The 14,421-nt window shown below is 36.5% G+C and overlaps 1 protein-coding gene across 1 annotated transcript in view; it reads left to right on the top strand.

Annotated features, from left to right (window-relative positions):
* The window catches only part of RALGPS1 (Ral GEF with PH domain and SH3 binding motif 1), a 120,273-nt gene that overhangs the window by 82,077 nt on the left and 23,775 nt on the right, over nt 1-14,421 (top strand). The window contains exons 9-11 of the mRNA XM_059828971.1: nt 2,361-2,498; nt 3,288-3,381; nt 12,569-12,636. Coding sequence (XP_059684954.1) covers nt 2,361-2,498; nt 3,288-3,381; nt 12,569-12,636 — 300 coding nt within the window. The remainder of the gene's footprint in view (nt 1-2,360; nt 2,499-3,287; nt 3,382-12,568; nt 12,637-14,421) is intronic.

Raw genomic sequence — 14,421 nt, forward strand, 5'->3', positions numbered from 1 at the left:
CCTTGTCTCAAAACAGGTAGATAATATGTAGCTACAAAATATAGTTTGACCATGTTTGTATTAATTCAAAAAAATTGATTAATGTGTCCCCACCTTTAGCTAGCAGTTGTCTTCATATGATGAGCGAAAATCAGATGAAGGACTAATGCTTTGAGCTGCTTCCATTGGTCCAAGCTTTCCTGCTATGTGGAGTGCTTAATAGAATCATAGCAAGTAACACACATCATTGTGCACAGGTTTCTTGATTGTTTTTTTTTTTTAATTCATACAGAATCATTAAGTTTTGAGATGCAAAAAGATTGATTTAGTCCTGCTAGAACTTAGTTATATTTTGCTCTAAGTTCACTGTGTAAATTGTGGTTTCCTCCTTGAAATGCGTATACAGCAGAATCTGATCTGCACTTCGTTTTATCAGTAGAAGTATGACTGTATATGAAAGTTTTCTGCTGTAAGTGGTATTACAGTATTTGGGTTGCATCCATTTCATTATTCTTTATCAGTACTGGCAATGGCTTTGTTTTTGTGTAAATTTTGTATAAATTGCTTGTAAACCCGTGTTCAAAGTTATATGATTACAGTTTTAAGCACTTTATGTTTCCTGCAGATTGAGCATGCAGTTATGGGATTTTTTTAATAAAAAAAAGTAAAACCTATGTTAAGAATGGATGCAGCTGCACTTTCTTTCTTGTATTGTCTAGTGTGGGTATGTCTGGCTGTCATATGGCTCCATGAAGAGGCAAAAGAGCAGCAAGTCTTCTTTATAGGGTGATTGCCCTTAGTTATTTCAGGAGGTCTTAGTCACAGAGTGCCCGTGTGGCCAAGGACACACTGGAGATAACGAAGTGTATTGTTAGAACTCTGCCTCAGCAGACTAACTATTCCACTTCCATAAGAGATGAAGTACTGTGCATTACGACTTTGTTCCTTCCTATGGTCTGCACCCAAGGCCTGATCAACAGAGAACATAGCTAGAAGTCCTAAAATAAATTAATTTTACACTCAGGCACTGAGAGCCTCTCTACTCCTTCCCTACATTCATACAATTGAAATACTAAAACTGATTAAAGTATCCTCACAAAAGGCAAGAGTGTTACTCCTCCTCATCTTCAATTAAATGCATTCAGTTAGTTACTGAAGTAAATAGATGAGCCTTGCATTATGCTTTCATAGTAGAGTTCATGAATTTTGCAAGACTGTGTTGCAGAATTATCTTTCAGTTTTCCAGAGTTAAAAACTAAAACTTTCTAGGCAATCTCAGTGATGATTCAGTTTTCTCAAACTTGATGATTGTATATTGTATGTACTTCTCAGTCAGTATTTTTCCCTTCATTTGTGATTGCTTTCTAAGTGTTCTAGGGCTGTAAATCATAATGGTATGCGTGAAACTGAATGGCATGTGTTGATAAGAAACAGTTGGGTACCATGCAAGAAGTGTTATGCTGTATCATGAATTCATTTCAGCCTTAAGCCTGCCTTTTTCTTTCTTATATAATTTGTAAAGGTAAAAGTACTGTACAACAGAGACTAGCTCTGCAAAATATGTGCCTACCAAACATTGGATATAGCTATACTTTTGATGATGAAGATAGCTGACATCTTGCCACACACAACTTCTGTGTATATAATATGCTTCTTTACTAACCAAAAATGACATTTTGTCTAGTCAGCCAGTGCCTTGGACAAGTGCATTACAAATAAGAACAATCAGCATTTTTGGCAACTACAATAATCGCCATCTTTCCGTATTTACTGAGAAATACGGGCCTAGGCAAATAACTATGCCATTTTTTCAATTAAGGAATTCATAAATAAAAACCTTTTCTTTATGCTTTTTTAAGTCATCACATAATCAAAACCTAAATATCATCTGCTGTTGTCTTCTAGCAAATGCAGCCTGGAGCCTCAGCCAAAACATGGAGTAATACCTTAATGTAGTAAATAGTGGCAGACCTAGAAGGCAGTACGGTGCAGTGCTAAACTCTGTTCATTGTGGCCAGAGGCTGTTGTGCTTGCTGGCAGCTCCACACAGGCTGCCTGTGCCATCATCAGCGGTTCGTGGCAGCTGCCACTCTTTCTTTTTTTAGTGTCCTTGTTATGGTCCTGCAAATTGCTCATAGTAGACATTAGCCTATATAAGTGCACATGAGCAAAATCTTTTCTGTCCTTTTTTAAGAGGTGTCATAGAACTCAAGTGCTAATTATGAATTTTTTCAACATGCAAATCCCAAGCTCTCCTTTGTTTAATGGGCCCAGACCACAGCAGGGGTAAATAGTTGCTGGCTGTTATATTCATTAAAAATTATGCAACTATTTCTGTTTGAAACACTAGATCAATTGGTTGATTGATTTGTTTGTTTCAGGAATTTATCTCTTGGATTTAATCTACATTGATTCTGCATACCCTGCTTCAGGCAGCATTATGGAGAATGAACAAAGATCCAATCAAATGAACAATATTCTCCGAATAATAGCTGATCTGCAAGTCTCCTGTAACTATGGTTGGTAAATTTTATTATACCTATTAGGCCTTAACTAAAATTTCTTTAGTACAGCATTGTGAAAGTGGATTTCAGCCCTGTGTGAAGGCAAGAGGCTAACTTTGGTAGAGTTGAGCACTAGTAAGTGATGTAGCTTCGACTTCTGTGCAGTTTCAGTCTTACCCGTAAATTAGGCAAATAAGCATGTATTCTAAATTGTAAGAGCTGTAACAGAAGTTGTGCAGAGTTTACTGCTACATGTGGACTACAAATGACATACTTTCAAGTACATCTGTTGCATTTCGGGTATATTCTGTTTCCACCAGAGGCAGTCGGAGAGAATTATTTTAATATCTTTCCTTTCCTTTGCAGTAGATACGATGTCTTTGGAGTGTAGAATGTGTTAATTTCATTATCATTTTTTTGTTAGTGTCCTGATGATATGTTTACAGAATTAAATACAAGTAATTCAATCTATACAACAGTTCTTAAATTGTGTAAATTAATAATTCAAGCAGGTTTTGCAGCAAATAATTCTCTTTCACTTTAGCATACAATAAAATCCACTAGCTTTCATGATGCTGAAATGCATCTGTGTTTTTTTTAACAACTGAGCATCACTTCTGCTCAATCAAATCTTTAACATCTTCTTAGAGTCAAAGTAATATTTCTGCCTGATTTATTCTTCAGGAAGGTTCAAATTCTCTGTTTCCATTAAGATAACCATAAGAACCAGGAAAAAAACCTGAAAGAATAATTAATTTTGGAAGACGTGAATGTTCATCGGTTTTATGTTTGAACACTCCACAGATCATCTTACAACACTGCCCCATGTGCAAAAGTATTTGAAGTCTGTCCGTTACATTGAAGAACTTCAGAAATTTGTAGAAGATGACAATTATAAGTAAGTACTATTCTTTTCTTCAGGTTTTGGGGAGTTTAATGGAAAGATCACTTGGCTCATAGTTTGATTAAGAGTTGAACAGAAAGCCATTGGCTGAAGATGTTTGTCTGGTGTTCTTAATATTTTATTAATGGAGCTGATAATACCAGGATGCCTGAGTAAAATCCAGAATAACAGTCTTCCTTTATGACTCTAACCAGATTTCCACAATGAAATGTCTTTGCAAAAGTTAAAAGCAGATTAAAGTCTAGTCTTTATTCTATTACATGGTGGTTGTATTCTGCAAATTTTGTTCAGGAATCCTAAAGCCATTTCCAAGGTGTCCAGGATTGACTCTATGCTATTGTAAATAATACATTAAAAACATCTTCCAATTCCCAATTACTATTTTTAATAAGCTGGTACTTAAGATATAAACCTGACAATTTGGGGGGTTTATGCATGTTAAAGCAATGCTTACAAAAGAAGTGGAGAAGAGCTAACCCACATAATGGTGTGAAATAGACACTGTGGCCAATAATTCTGAAAGAACTAGCACATTAAATCATAGGTCTAGCAGCCAAGGTTTTAAATAACTCAACCAAGGTAGATGCAATGGTATATAATTAGCTATTGACAAATATAGTACCTCTATTTAGGTGAACAGAATTAAAAGTATTCAAGGCAACCAGATGTTCAGTAATGTGATGGTGGTATGAAAGATTTTAGAATATGTTTTGGAGAACAAGGTTGCTAATGAACTTCTTTAAAACCACTCTTGTTACCAGTTTTATTAAATACTTCAGTTAAGAACTTTTTCTCGGAGTTTGTGTGTACTTAGACCGTATGCTAATAAAACAGTGTTCATCGAAGAGGTCATCGAAGTAGATGATTTGGTTATCACAAAGGAAGAATCAGATGGCCTGATGACTAAAATGAAAGTGACACAAAAATCAGAACGTTATATATTTATTCTAACAATAATTTATGGTGTTGGTCAGTAGATATCTGTCAGAAGTGAGATACAGCCATGAAAAGAAAAATTCATCCCTACTTCCTATCAAATATGGTGTTTCTATAAAAAATTAAATTTTAATAACTGCTTCAAAAAGAGCTGGTGCGACATTCTGTGGGGTGCTGTACACAATTCTGGCCATCCATGCTTAGAGTGGGTTTAAAAAAATGCTGGTGCAGTCAGGTGAATAAAGTCTGGCTTGTAACACCAGACTTAAAGAACTAGGTTTGGCTTTAGCCTAGAAAAGGAGAAGTTTAGGTAATAGAATCACTATGTATAAACACAACTGGATAAAGTGCAATTTAAACTAAATTGTAATGGTAGCACAAGGATAAATAAATACAAAAATTTAGAAGCTAAATGTTGAAATATGTTTCCTAACCATCAGAGTAATGGAATTCTGGAGCAGCTTCTTAATCAGAGTAGTGAGACAAATAATTAAATAATTTTAAGTTGAAACTTGATCAGTTAATGAAATGAAGGCTACCAGTTAGTGTTTGTGAAAAGAAAAGAGCAGATTCAGTGAATCAGAAGACTGTGTATTACCAGTGTGGGCTCATGTACATATGAGCATAAAGAATGACCTACCCTAACTGTTCTACATTTCTCTGCAATTATAGCTGGTATTGCTGGCATACAGATGCAAAATCATACTGAGACAGTTCAGGAAAAAAAGGTGTCACCATAACAGAGACAAAAAAAACCATGTTTGAGCGTAGCTTGAGTCAAGCGATTTGTCTTTTCAATTTTGAACATAACTGCAGTTGGTGGTAACTCCAGCTCCCAAAGCTGTGCCACTTAGCTCTGGTTCAGGCCACTGTGCATACAGTACTATTCCTCAGACAAATCTGTCGATACAGATTCTTGTGATAAGTGTGTGTGGAACTTTGCTTTTCCTGAGAGAGTAATTCTAAAAGTAAAACCATTCAGACAAGGTATTCTTTTGGAACTTCTCTGAGTATTATCAGGACATACTTCAAAATAGAGAAAATGTCCAAAATTTTTCCCCTTGATTAGGGTAAACTTCAGCAAAAGAAGCTGAACCAGCATTGGGTAGTTCACTGCAAAAGATCAGACTTGGCTATGGCTTGATGATAGGTTTGTGCTTTTTGGTCTGGTTGATCACAGATACTAAGAATAGTGATGTTTCTGAAGGAAAATTATTTGAAAAAAAAGAGTGCATTTGTATGATGTTTTCGCAGCAAAATTTATCTGCTTTATGGAATTAGAATTCCTGCCAGAGTACTGATGATTGAATGGATATGTTCTTCTTTTCTCAGTCTCTTGACATAGTATATTTTTCACATATAGAGATGCATTGTTCAACAGATGCACATTGAACATTAGCATTGTGCACAGTCTTTTGAAAAGGTCAAGCAGTCCAAGACTTGGATTAAGGATAGTCTGATATTTAAATCTCAGTGTTAAAATTTAACAAATCATCATTATTTACTAATTTCCCACATACTTTCATGCTTCATTACAGTCACGAACATAGACCAAATTAAACTGAGTAGTAATTGGTAAAGGTGAAGAATTGTAGTTAGTATAGGCTTTACAGCCCCTGGATTGGATTCAAGAAATTGGTCCTGTTGCTTCATTTGATTTTTAGATGGAGTTTCTTGATGATGCATCAATGTTAATGTTATATATACAATAGCTTTCATGAACTGTAATATCTTAGGAAAAATAGATTAAACAAGTGGTTTCTGTAAGTATAGGATACTATAACATCATATTTGGAAAAACTACAAGTCATGAGTAATTCCAGTTTAAATTTGAAAATCATTTTAACTTCAGCAGCAGCCTTGCTGATAATGCTGGAAGGTATTTGATGTATCTTAAAGATCATTTAGTACTTTTTATTTAGTTATTTGTGAGAATATGTCAATCAAATTTAGCAGTTTTCTTTCTAGGCTTCACTATGTCAAGGAAAAACTGGACTGGAGTCACAAGAGGTATTAAAAAGAGGGAAAGATTTGATTCTTAGCATAGTAAAGTTGCTGCAGTTTATATACATTAGAGAACTTTGACCTTTTTCTACCATGTTTTTTTCATCAGAATAAAGGTTTAAATTAAAGTCTGTATTCATCAAAACTCATCACAACTTACCCTTAAACAGAACTCTAATTTCTCTTCCATCTTTGTATTTGATAAGAAGTTTTTGGATTTTGTTTTGAATATTTGATTTCAAATTTTCTTCTCAGTTTTCCCTAATGGATCTCCAGTTTCATAGCATTTTCTGGTCCCATGCCAGAAGAAACCGTAAGCCTTAAAAAGGCAATGAGTACTAAGTTTTTATAGTGGGAAAGAAACTCCTCTCTCTTTCTCTTTCCAGTGAGTGCTCCTTTTGAGCCAGGGACAGCATTAGTGTACTCTGGAGAGATGCATGCTTGACCTTTGGCAGGGAGAACAGAACTATCTCAGTACCAGGCTGTCAGGGAGAGGAGCTTAGATAGTTGCCCTAAAATCTATTGGCAGGATCCCAACACACGTTTTGCCAAATGAGAACCTCAATTACACTGAAAAGGAAAATTTGGCAGCCACTTTATATAAACAAAGCTTTTCTCTACAAGTCCAGTTGCTTGCTTTAGGTTCGTGCTTGTCAGCAAGTAGGAACACTCCAGAAAACCCCTGACAATGATGTCATATCCTGAAAATAATAAATCTTTCTTGCTCAGCCCATATACTGTTCTCTGCAGAAGCTGAGAAATTATAACATTTGCTAGTTACAAGACTGAGGGGGCAAAAATAGTACCTAAAGCATCAGGATTCCTTCCAGTTATACCCAAAATGTATCGCTAATCATTGTTATCTCAGGGCATCACTGGCAGCCAGTGGGCTTCCGAGATACCATGATGCAGCTGCTGCAGGATCTTCTTTCTCCTCCAGGAGTCTAAGAAGGAATCTGAGGAGAGTGCTTATCCCTAGGTATGCAGTTTTTCCCTGAGCTAGACAGCGCTATCCAAACACTGTGGCACCATGCCACATCCTTTCCTAACCTGCCATGCCTTGCAGCAGTTCCAAAACAATATTTTTTGCTGACCTTTTGGTATCATTAGGTCACGCCTAGTATTCTCCACAGTTGTTCTTTGAGTAAAGCCACTTTGAAGACTATTATTTGTATTACAACGTTATCTGGCAGGACAGTCAGGATTGGAATCCCATTCTGTAGGCTGCTATCTATATGTATAATTCAGTTCTTTAGAGCATATTAAGCAAGATACTGATATTTCAATACACTAGTAAGATGATTTACAGAAAAATCAGTTCCAATTTAGATTCCGATAGGCAGGATGCTATGGGAAAGCATCCAAGAGAAATTAATAGGCAATTAAAACATTTTACTGACTCCTAACAACGATAGTGCTATAAAAGTGGCAGGTGCACCATATTGTTTTTAGTCTTATGGTAACAGCAATTGTACTTACAACAGTGAACCTTGTCCACAGTCCATCTTGAATAGGCTTCCCAGGCAGCTGTATTCCCCGGACCTTTTCCACCAAGAGTTGTTGTCAAAGGCAGGGGTAGGGGGAAACCTTCACTGTTAGTCTGAGATTTCTAGTGATCCAGTGGCCATATGGATCAATAGCTATAGTTGTGACGTGGCTCCTTCTTCCACAGGACATTCTCGGGGACAATGAAGCTTCCAGAAATGGTTGAACCTACTGTTTAAGTGCTACACAGGCAGCCCAACGTGTTCCAGATATGTCAGACCCATTTTGCTTCATACATAAATACTGGTCAGAAGTGCCCTGAGTGACAGCTTTGAGGACTGCACTGCTTTATTGCAACTTAGATCTTCCTTGTCTCAAGAAAGATGAATAAGTTTTGTTCAGCCTCCTCATGGAGCAGCTATATTTCTTGTTCATGAACAAGGCTATTCTCTGTCTTTATTCACTTGCTTAATATTAGGAGAATTGAGTAAAAGTAGCTTTACTGTTCTAGCAGTAGTTTCATCCTGTACTGGAGAGCATACTCCCATGAAACAGAACTATGTTCAAGGCTGGCTACCTATTTTATTTTCTGCATTATGTCAGGTTCCTCTTTTCCTGCTTATTGGGAAGGTGACATTAGTGAGCTATATGGCGGCACTCAGCAGAGTGTTATTTAAGATGAGGTTGGGATGGAGGTCCAGCTTACTTTACAGAGCATACCAGCCCTAACATGTTCCAGAAAATATTTTGAGTATCAAGCTTATAAAAAAAAAAAAAAGGAATTGTTTACATCACCTTTTTACTGCCCAAGAACAAAGCCTTCACATACTCTCCCTATGCCTTGTTCTTTAAAAGCTTTGTCTTAATTCCCAAAGGTAAATTGGTGGTTTGTTAATTCAGTAAATCTCTATGCCAATTTTTTTCCCAGAGACTTTACTTCTAATTTTTGTTTCACCTTAGTTTGTTAATACTAACTCCTCAGTTTTGGAATTTCAGTTTCTAATGGGCAGTTTCTGAGGCTGATACCTAGGATTTATCCTGGCATGTCTCTTAGCTGAACTCTTGCTGTATAATTTTGGAATGTTGAAATTTCCTATGTCAGCACTTAGACCTTGCACTAAGACTAGGCTTCCTCACCATGGTAAAGCAAAGATTTTGGTTTTGAAAACAATTCCTGAAAAAAAAATTCTAACAGTGCTGTAATATTGGATGAATATAGTGACTTATAAAATGAATTTCTGATCATATACAGGTGCAAACACAAAAAAGAGAATGTCTTTATGAGAGGTTTATTAGGCATGTTGGAACAAAGGTAGTTTTTTACTTGTAGTAATACTAGTGAATATCATTGGGGACAGTGAGCTGTGAGAATATCATTTGGTATGTGATGGATATGAATGATGAATGTTTGTTGTAAGCACATCAGGTGTCAAAGTCTGCACAGACCTTTTGATAGTATCCCACTAAGCCTCCGAGGGGCCAAAGATTCTGACTCTGTGAGTGCTATTTGGGAGACATTGCTCATGCTGCCGGCATAACCATATGCACATGTAGCGAGGTGAGAGCACATGAGCATACATGTGCATGCGTGTAACCTGTGCGTCTCAGTGGAAAATGCAGTGTCAGAGGAATTGCAAAAATGAATTTGGGTGGTGATGAACAAGCCAAGACTGGTTGAAACTGCTGACTGTCAGTATCTCTTCTTTGAAATAAAAATGGTTTTGATTGTTTCCAGCCTTCTGGGGGAGAGAAGGAGGAGGAGAGAAGGTGGTCCAGGAATGACATCTCCTTGTCAGATTATATTCCCTTTTCTCACAGTTTATTTTAAATATTTTGTTAAACACGTCAACATGAGTATTTTATATTTACCAAAACTCAAATTTAGGCTCGTATTTATTTGTTGTTCTTTTAATACATCCTGTATTTTCCTAAGTTGAATAGCTAAATTGCATTTTTGTTATTTTTAAAACATTGCCGAATTCTGGCATTGTTGAAGTCAATGACCAAACTGTCAGAGATTTAGCAAGGGCTCAGATTTCAGAGTGTACTTTAACATAGCCAAACAGATAAACAACGTTATCTAACTTTACATTTTCTAGAGAGATGACCAGTGGAGAGTGACATAATCTCATTTTATAGCACTGAAGACTCGTTGCTCTGTCAGTGAACTTTGAAGTGCAGCACACACCACAGGTGCTTTCTAGATTGTATAACGATACCATGCCTCTTTCTAAAACCTTGTTGAAAGCGCAAAGATGTTAGGTCTTACTTTCTGCTGTTATCTTCCCCTTTTCTTCTTTACAAGAATATTTTTAAACAGAAAGAGAGAAATAGTATACTACAAATGGTTGCATGGAAGTTCATCTTATTTGCTTTTGTCACGTGTTCCGGTCACTAAAGAAGGTATAAGAATGCGCTTGCCTTAAATGTGATAGCAGGTCATGGCACTTCCCCTTACGTACGTATTCGCAGGTAGTATTTCACCTGTGAAGTTGGACAAGTGATTTGTGGCCTCCTCAGGTATGTGAGGTAGTCCTGTCACAATTGCTCTGAAAAATACCTGATTCTGTAAATAGTTATCTAAAATGATGGACTGGACCTGCTTAATAAGCATGATTCAGTTCAGCACGCTTACGAATCAGAGTCTAGTCTGTAATCCTTACCTATAGATCTAAATTCCTTTTAGTCTAACAAAGCAAGAAATTTTCAGGAGGAATGCTTTACAAATCACATCATTGCAAAAGGGAGAAGCTATTTGCTTACATGAATGGAATTGCAGTCATATCTTTTTGCAATGGGCTTATTAGACAAATGTTTCCACAGTGAACAAATAAATTGCGGCTGTTGCCACAGGGGACTAATAAAACTGAGTAATTTATTTGATAACAGGATAAGGAAAGGGCATCAGAGGTGAGTTCCTCAAAGCTGGCAGAAACTAAAACATGCAGTTATCACATGTGGGGAAGGATAGGTAACAGCTCCCTTGTACAGACAGAAGTAGAAGAAAGAAATTAGCAATTGTGGAACACTGATGGGTTAGCAGGAGAAGGGTAGTCTGTTCTGTTTGGAGAACAACTGTTATGTGAAACAAGTTGAAATGAGTGTTCTGTTTTGCATAAGGACTTTGGTTCGTCGAATATGAGCTAGCCCAGTATAATGAGCTTAATACCCAAATTTCTCAATATCTGTAAATAGCCCAGTTCTGCAGGAGATTCTTAAAACCAAAAAATTATTTTAAAAAGCTTTCTGTGCAAAAATCAAGCTCACAGCATGGGAACAATAAACCTCTAATATAGTGAGGAACAGATCTGCCTTAAAAATGAACAAAGGAGTAACTACTGTGCAAGGGATGCAACTGGAACATTTCTACAGGCATGGAAGATAAATTCACACCGTAGGGCCCTATTTACAGGGAAAGACTTCATTAAGGTTTCTTGCCATTTTTCCATACTGAAAGGAATTGCCATACGATTAGCATTTGAATTGTGCACTGAATTATATTATTGTAACTTTCTCTTGTTGGCCTCTAGGAGAGGCATGTTGCTACTTCCCGGTCACGGAAATCATGTTGACAGAAAGAAAAGATAGTCTGGAAAGGAATGATTCATTACCTACTTGAAATACATTACTTTGGATAGTTAAAAAAATCTAGTACTATGAGAAGAATAGAAATTCTAAAACACGAAAAGGGACCATAGGTTTGTTAACTAACTTCACACTACTAAAACATCATTGACAATGTTTGAATACCATGGAGAATGGACTGGACGGTATTCCTCATAAAACTCTGTGTACATTAAAGACAAGGTAGCAAGAAAAGTGATCATTAAGCCATACATGATATTTTGAAATGCTGTCATAGGTTGTTCCCCCTGCCGCCTCTTTGCATGTTTTTATCTAAAGTTAAAAAGACACTCCCTGGTGCTTGTATACAGCGGAGTACTGCAGTCTGTAGCTTGAAACCTTTACAACTTTTTTGCACTTTTAATCCTGTGCAATGACAGCAGTTATTTCCTTTGGGTTTATGCCTATTCCATTAAAATTTACTTAACGTTGTAGTCCTCCATACTTTTTTATCAAACTGGTACAGAACAAAGGACCCATGAATGTCAAGTTAAGAGTGCATAAACTTGAGAAGTGGCAGAAATCATATGCACTGGAAAATCAAGACGTGTTGGAGCACTGAGATAAGGCAGCAGTGAGTGCATCATAAAACACATGCAGTAAGGCAGAGGGGCACATAATATTGCAACTTTCTTCTAATTATCTTCTTTTACTATTACATGTTGGTCTCTGTACCCACTTATGCTCCTTTTCTACAAGTCATAGTAATTAATCTTTATAAATAGCTATTTCTGAGTGCACATTTCCGCATGGTAACAGAAGAATTTCACTTCTCGTGCACAGAGGGAATAAAATGTTTGCTATTAGGTTTGTATCTAAATTTACCAACTTTTGGAATTGTTTTTTTTTCAGGTGAAAGACTATATGAACTTACATTTTTACACTGATAGTATAAAATACCAGTTTCCATTTCTGTTTTCATAGATGTCCCTCACAGTTTCTTTCTTGGATCTAACAGGTAGTGATTTACTTTAAAAAGTTTATTGTTTTGTTCTATAACAAAATAAATAACTACACTTCCAACAAAGTAAAATTCCTGCTTACCACTGCCAAAATAATTACTTTCTTCTGTTTCTTTCAACTTTTTTTAGGAATTTTTTTTGTTAATTTCTCTAAAAACTTGTTTTTCCAGATTATCATTAAGAATTGAGCCAGGTAACAGCTCTCCTCGACTGGTTTCCTCCAAAGAAGATCTTGCAGGTATAAAACTTCATTTGAAAATTTGAGTAAGGAAATAATTTTCACTACAGAAATCCTCCACTGAAGTACATGGCAAAACCCATTTTATATCAGAGGGCTTTTGTTGCAATTACAGAATTATCTTTTAAGGGCTGTCAGAGAATTGATCCCTTTCCATGCATATGCCCAGTTTCAGAACATCCTTGGTCCAGAAAACCGTTCCTCTCATAGTTGTAAAAGGTCTGATTTTTTTTTTTTGCAAATTTCTACATAGCCAGCTTGTACTTGGGTTAGCGCTGTCCTTTGTCTAAAATAATTTTCTTCCTTCATGATATTCACCCTCGGAGGTTCTTACAGTAACAAATTATATCCCACATATCAAGATTGATTTCACACATATCAGCATTCATTTCACTAGGCAGAACAAATCCATTGATGTTAAATTAATGAAAAAAATTTGATTTCAGAAGTAAGACTTAATTTGCAGAGATTGTAGAGGAGGGATGTACTGTTATTTGCCTTTCTGGAGAAGAGGTTGGATGGCAAAGAGGAGTGTTTTTAAGATGCTTTATTAGTAGGTTTCATATTTTTAATAGGTAGCATAAAACCTATCGGACTTCACTCTACTGAGATTAAAAACCGAGCTACGGCTCAGTACATCTAAAATTAATCCCTGGAATTGACCAGTGCAAATTGCCAATGTTGTCAGTATCAATACCAAGTCTCCCACTAACCTGTTACCATATCAGAGTCTGCTGAGGGACCATGATTCCCAGCAGTATTGCCGTGAGCTGCTTTGTCCAGAAGCCAGACCTGGTAGTTCAGAGGTATTATCAGTAGCATGAGTCATCAATAAAGATTGCTGACTCATATGTAAACAATTGCAGTTCGAGGGATAACACAGGGTGTTTGTTAGCATTGGAATGGAAATGAGATTGTGTGATTTTTTTACAAATGCTTCCATTTTCATTATTATTTAATAATTGAAGAAGGAAGGGCGCTCTTTCAATACAAACAAATCAATGCAGTGAATAACATAGGAGATTCTCCTTTCAGGTTTCTGTGTGAACAAACACATAAATCTAAGACAATTTCATTGTGTAAAGGGGGAGGACAAAAGATTTGCAATAGCTTTTAGCAACATCTAAAAAACTACAGTACCATCCATAAGTTGACCAAAACAAATCTGCTGTACCAACACAGTTTATGTCTATGAACAGACTAAACAAACATCAGACTATGTGAAATGTACTTACTACTATAGCAAAAGCTGTTCTATTTTAATCTTTTAAACCTGAATGGCCAATTTTCTGTCTCATTATGTTAAACCATGTGTGAAAGTAAAAAACCCAAGGGGTCCAGACCACATCTGACAAGCAATTTCATTTGACATTCAAAATGCCTTTTCTTCTCACCAAATAAGAGAGAGACAAAGTCAATGAAAGAGAGAAGGAAAAAGGAAGATTCTAAATATGAAAGGAGAAAAATAAATATGGGTGTTTTTCCTCTGCCTCCCAGCTCTTCACATTGGCTGCTGTGAAACCCTTTCCAAGTGTCAAATGGCCAGTGACTTACAGGGAACCTCTCGTTTGTCTCAGGATCATGAATGGTATTCCCAGAGTCAGATAATCATTTGACCTGGTCTTCAGTCAATACAGTTCTAAGGAAAAAGGAATAAAATCTATAGAAATAATAATTTGGAAGAAAACATGTCTTCAGGAAGACACTCTCCCCCTCCCTCCCTCAATGCTCAGTATTATTAATTGCTGTGTGAAATAAAAGGAAGTAGTTCACAGGAGGGAATTT

This window comes from Gavia stellata, chromosome 24, assembly GCF_030936135.1.
Source record: "Gavia stellata isolate bGavSte3 chromosome 24, bGavSte3.hap2, whole genome shotgun sequence".
Taxonomy (NCBI): domain Eukaryota; kingdom Metazoa; phylum Chordata; class Aves; order Gaviiformes; family Gaviidae; genus Gavia; species Gavia stellata.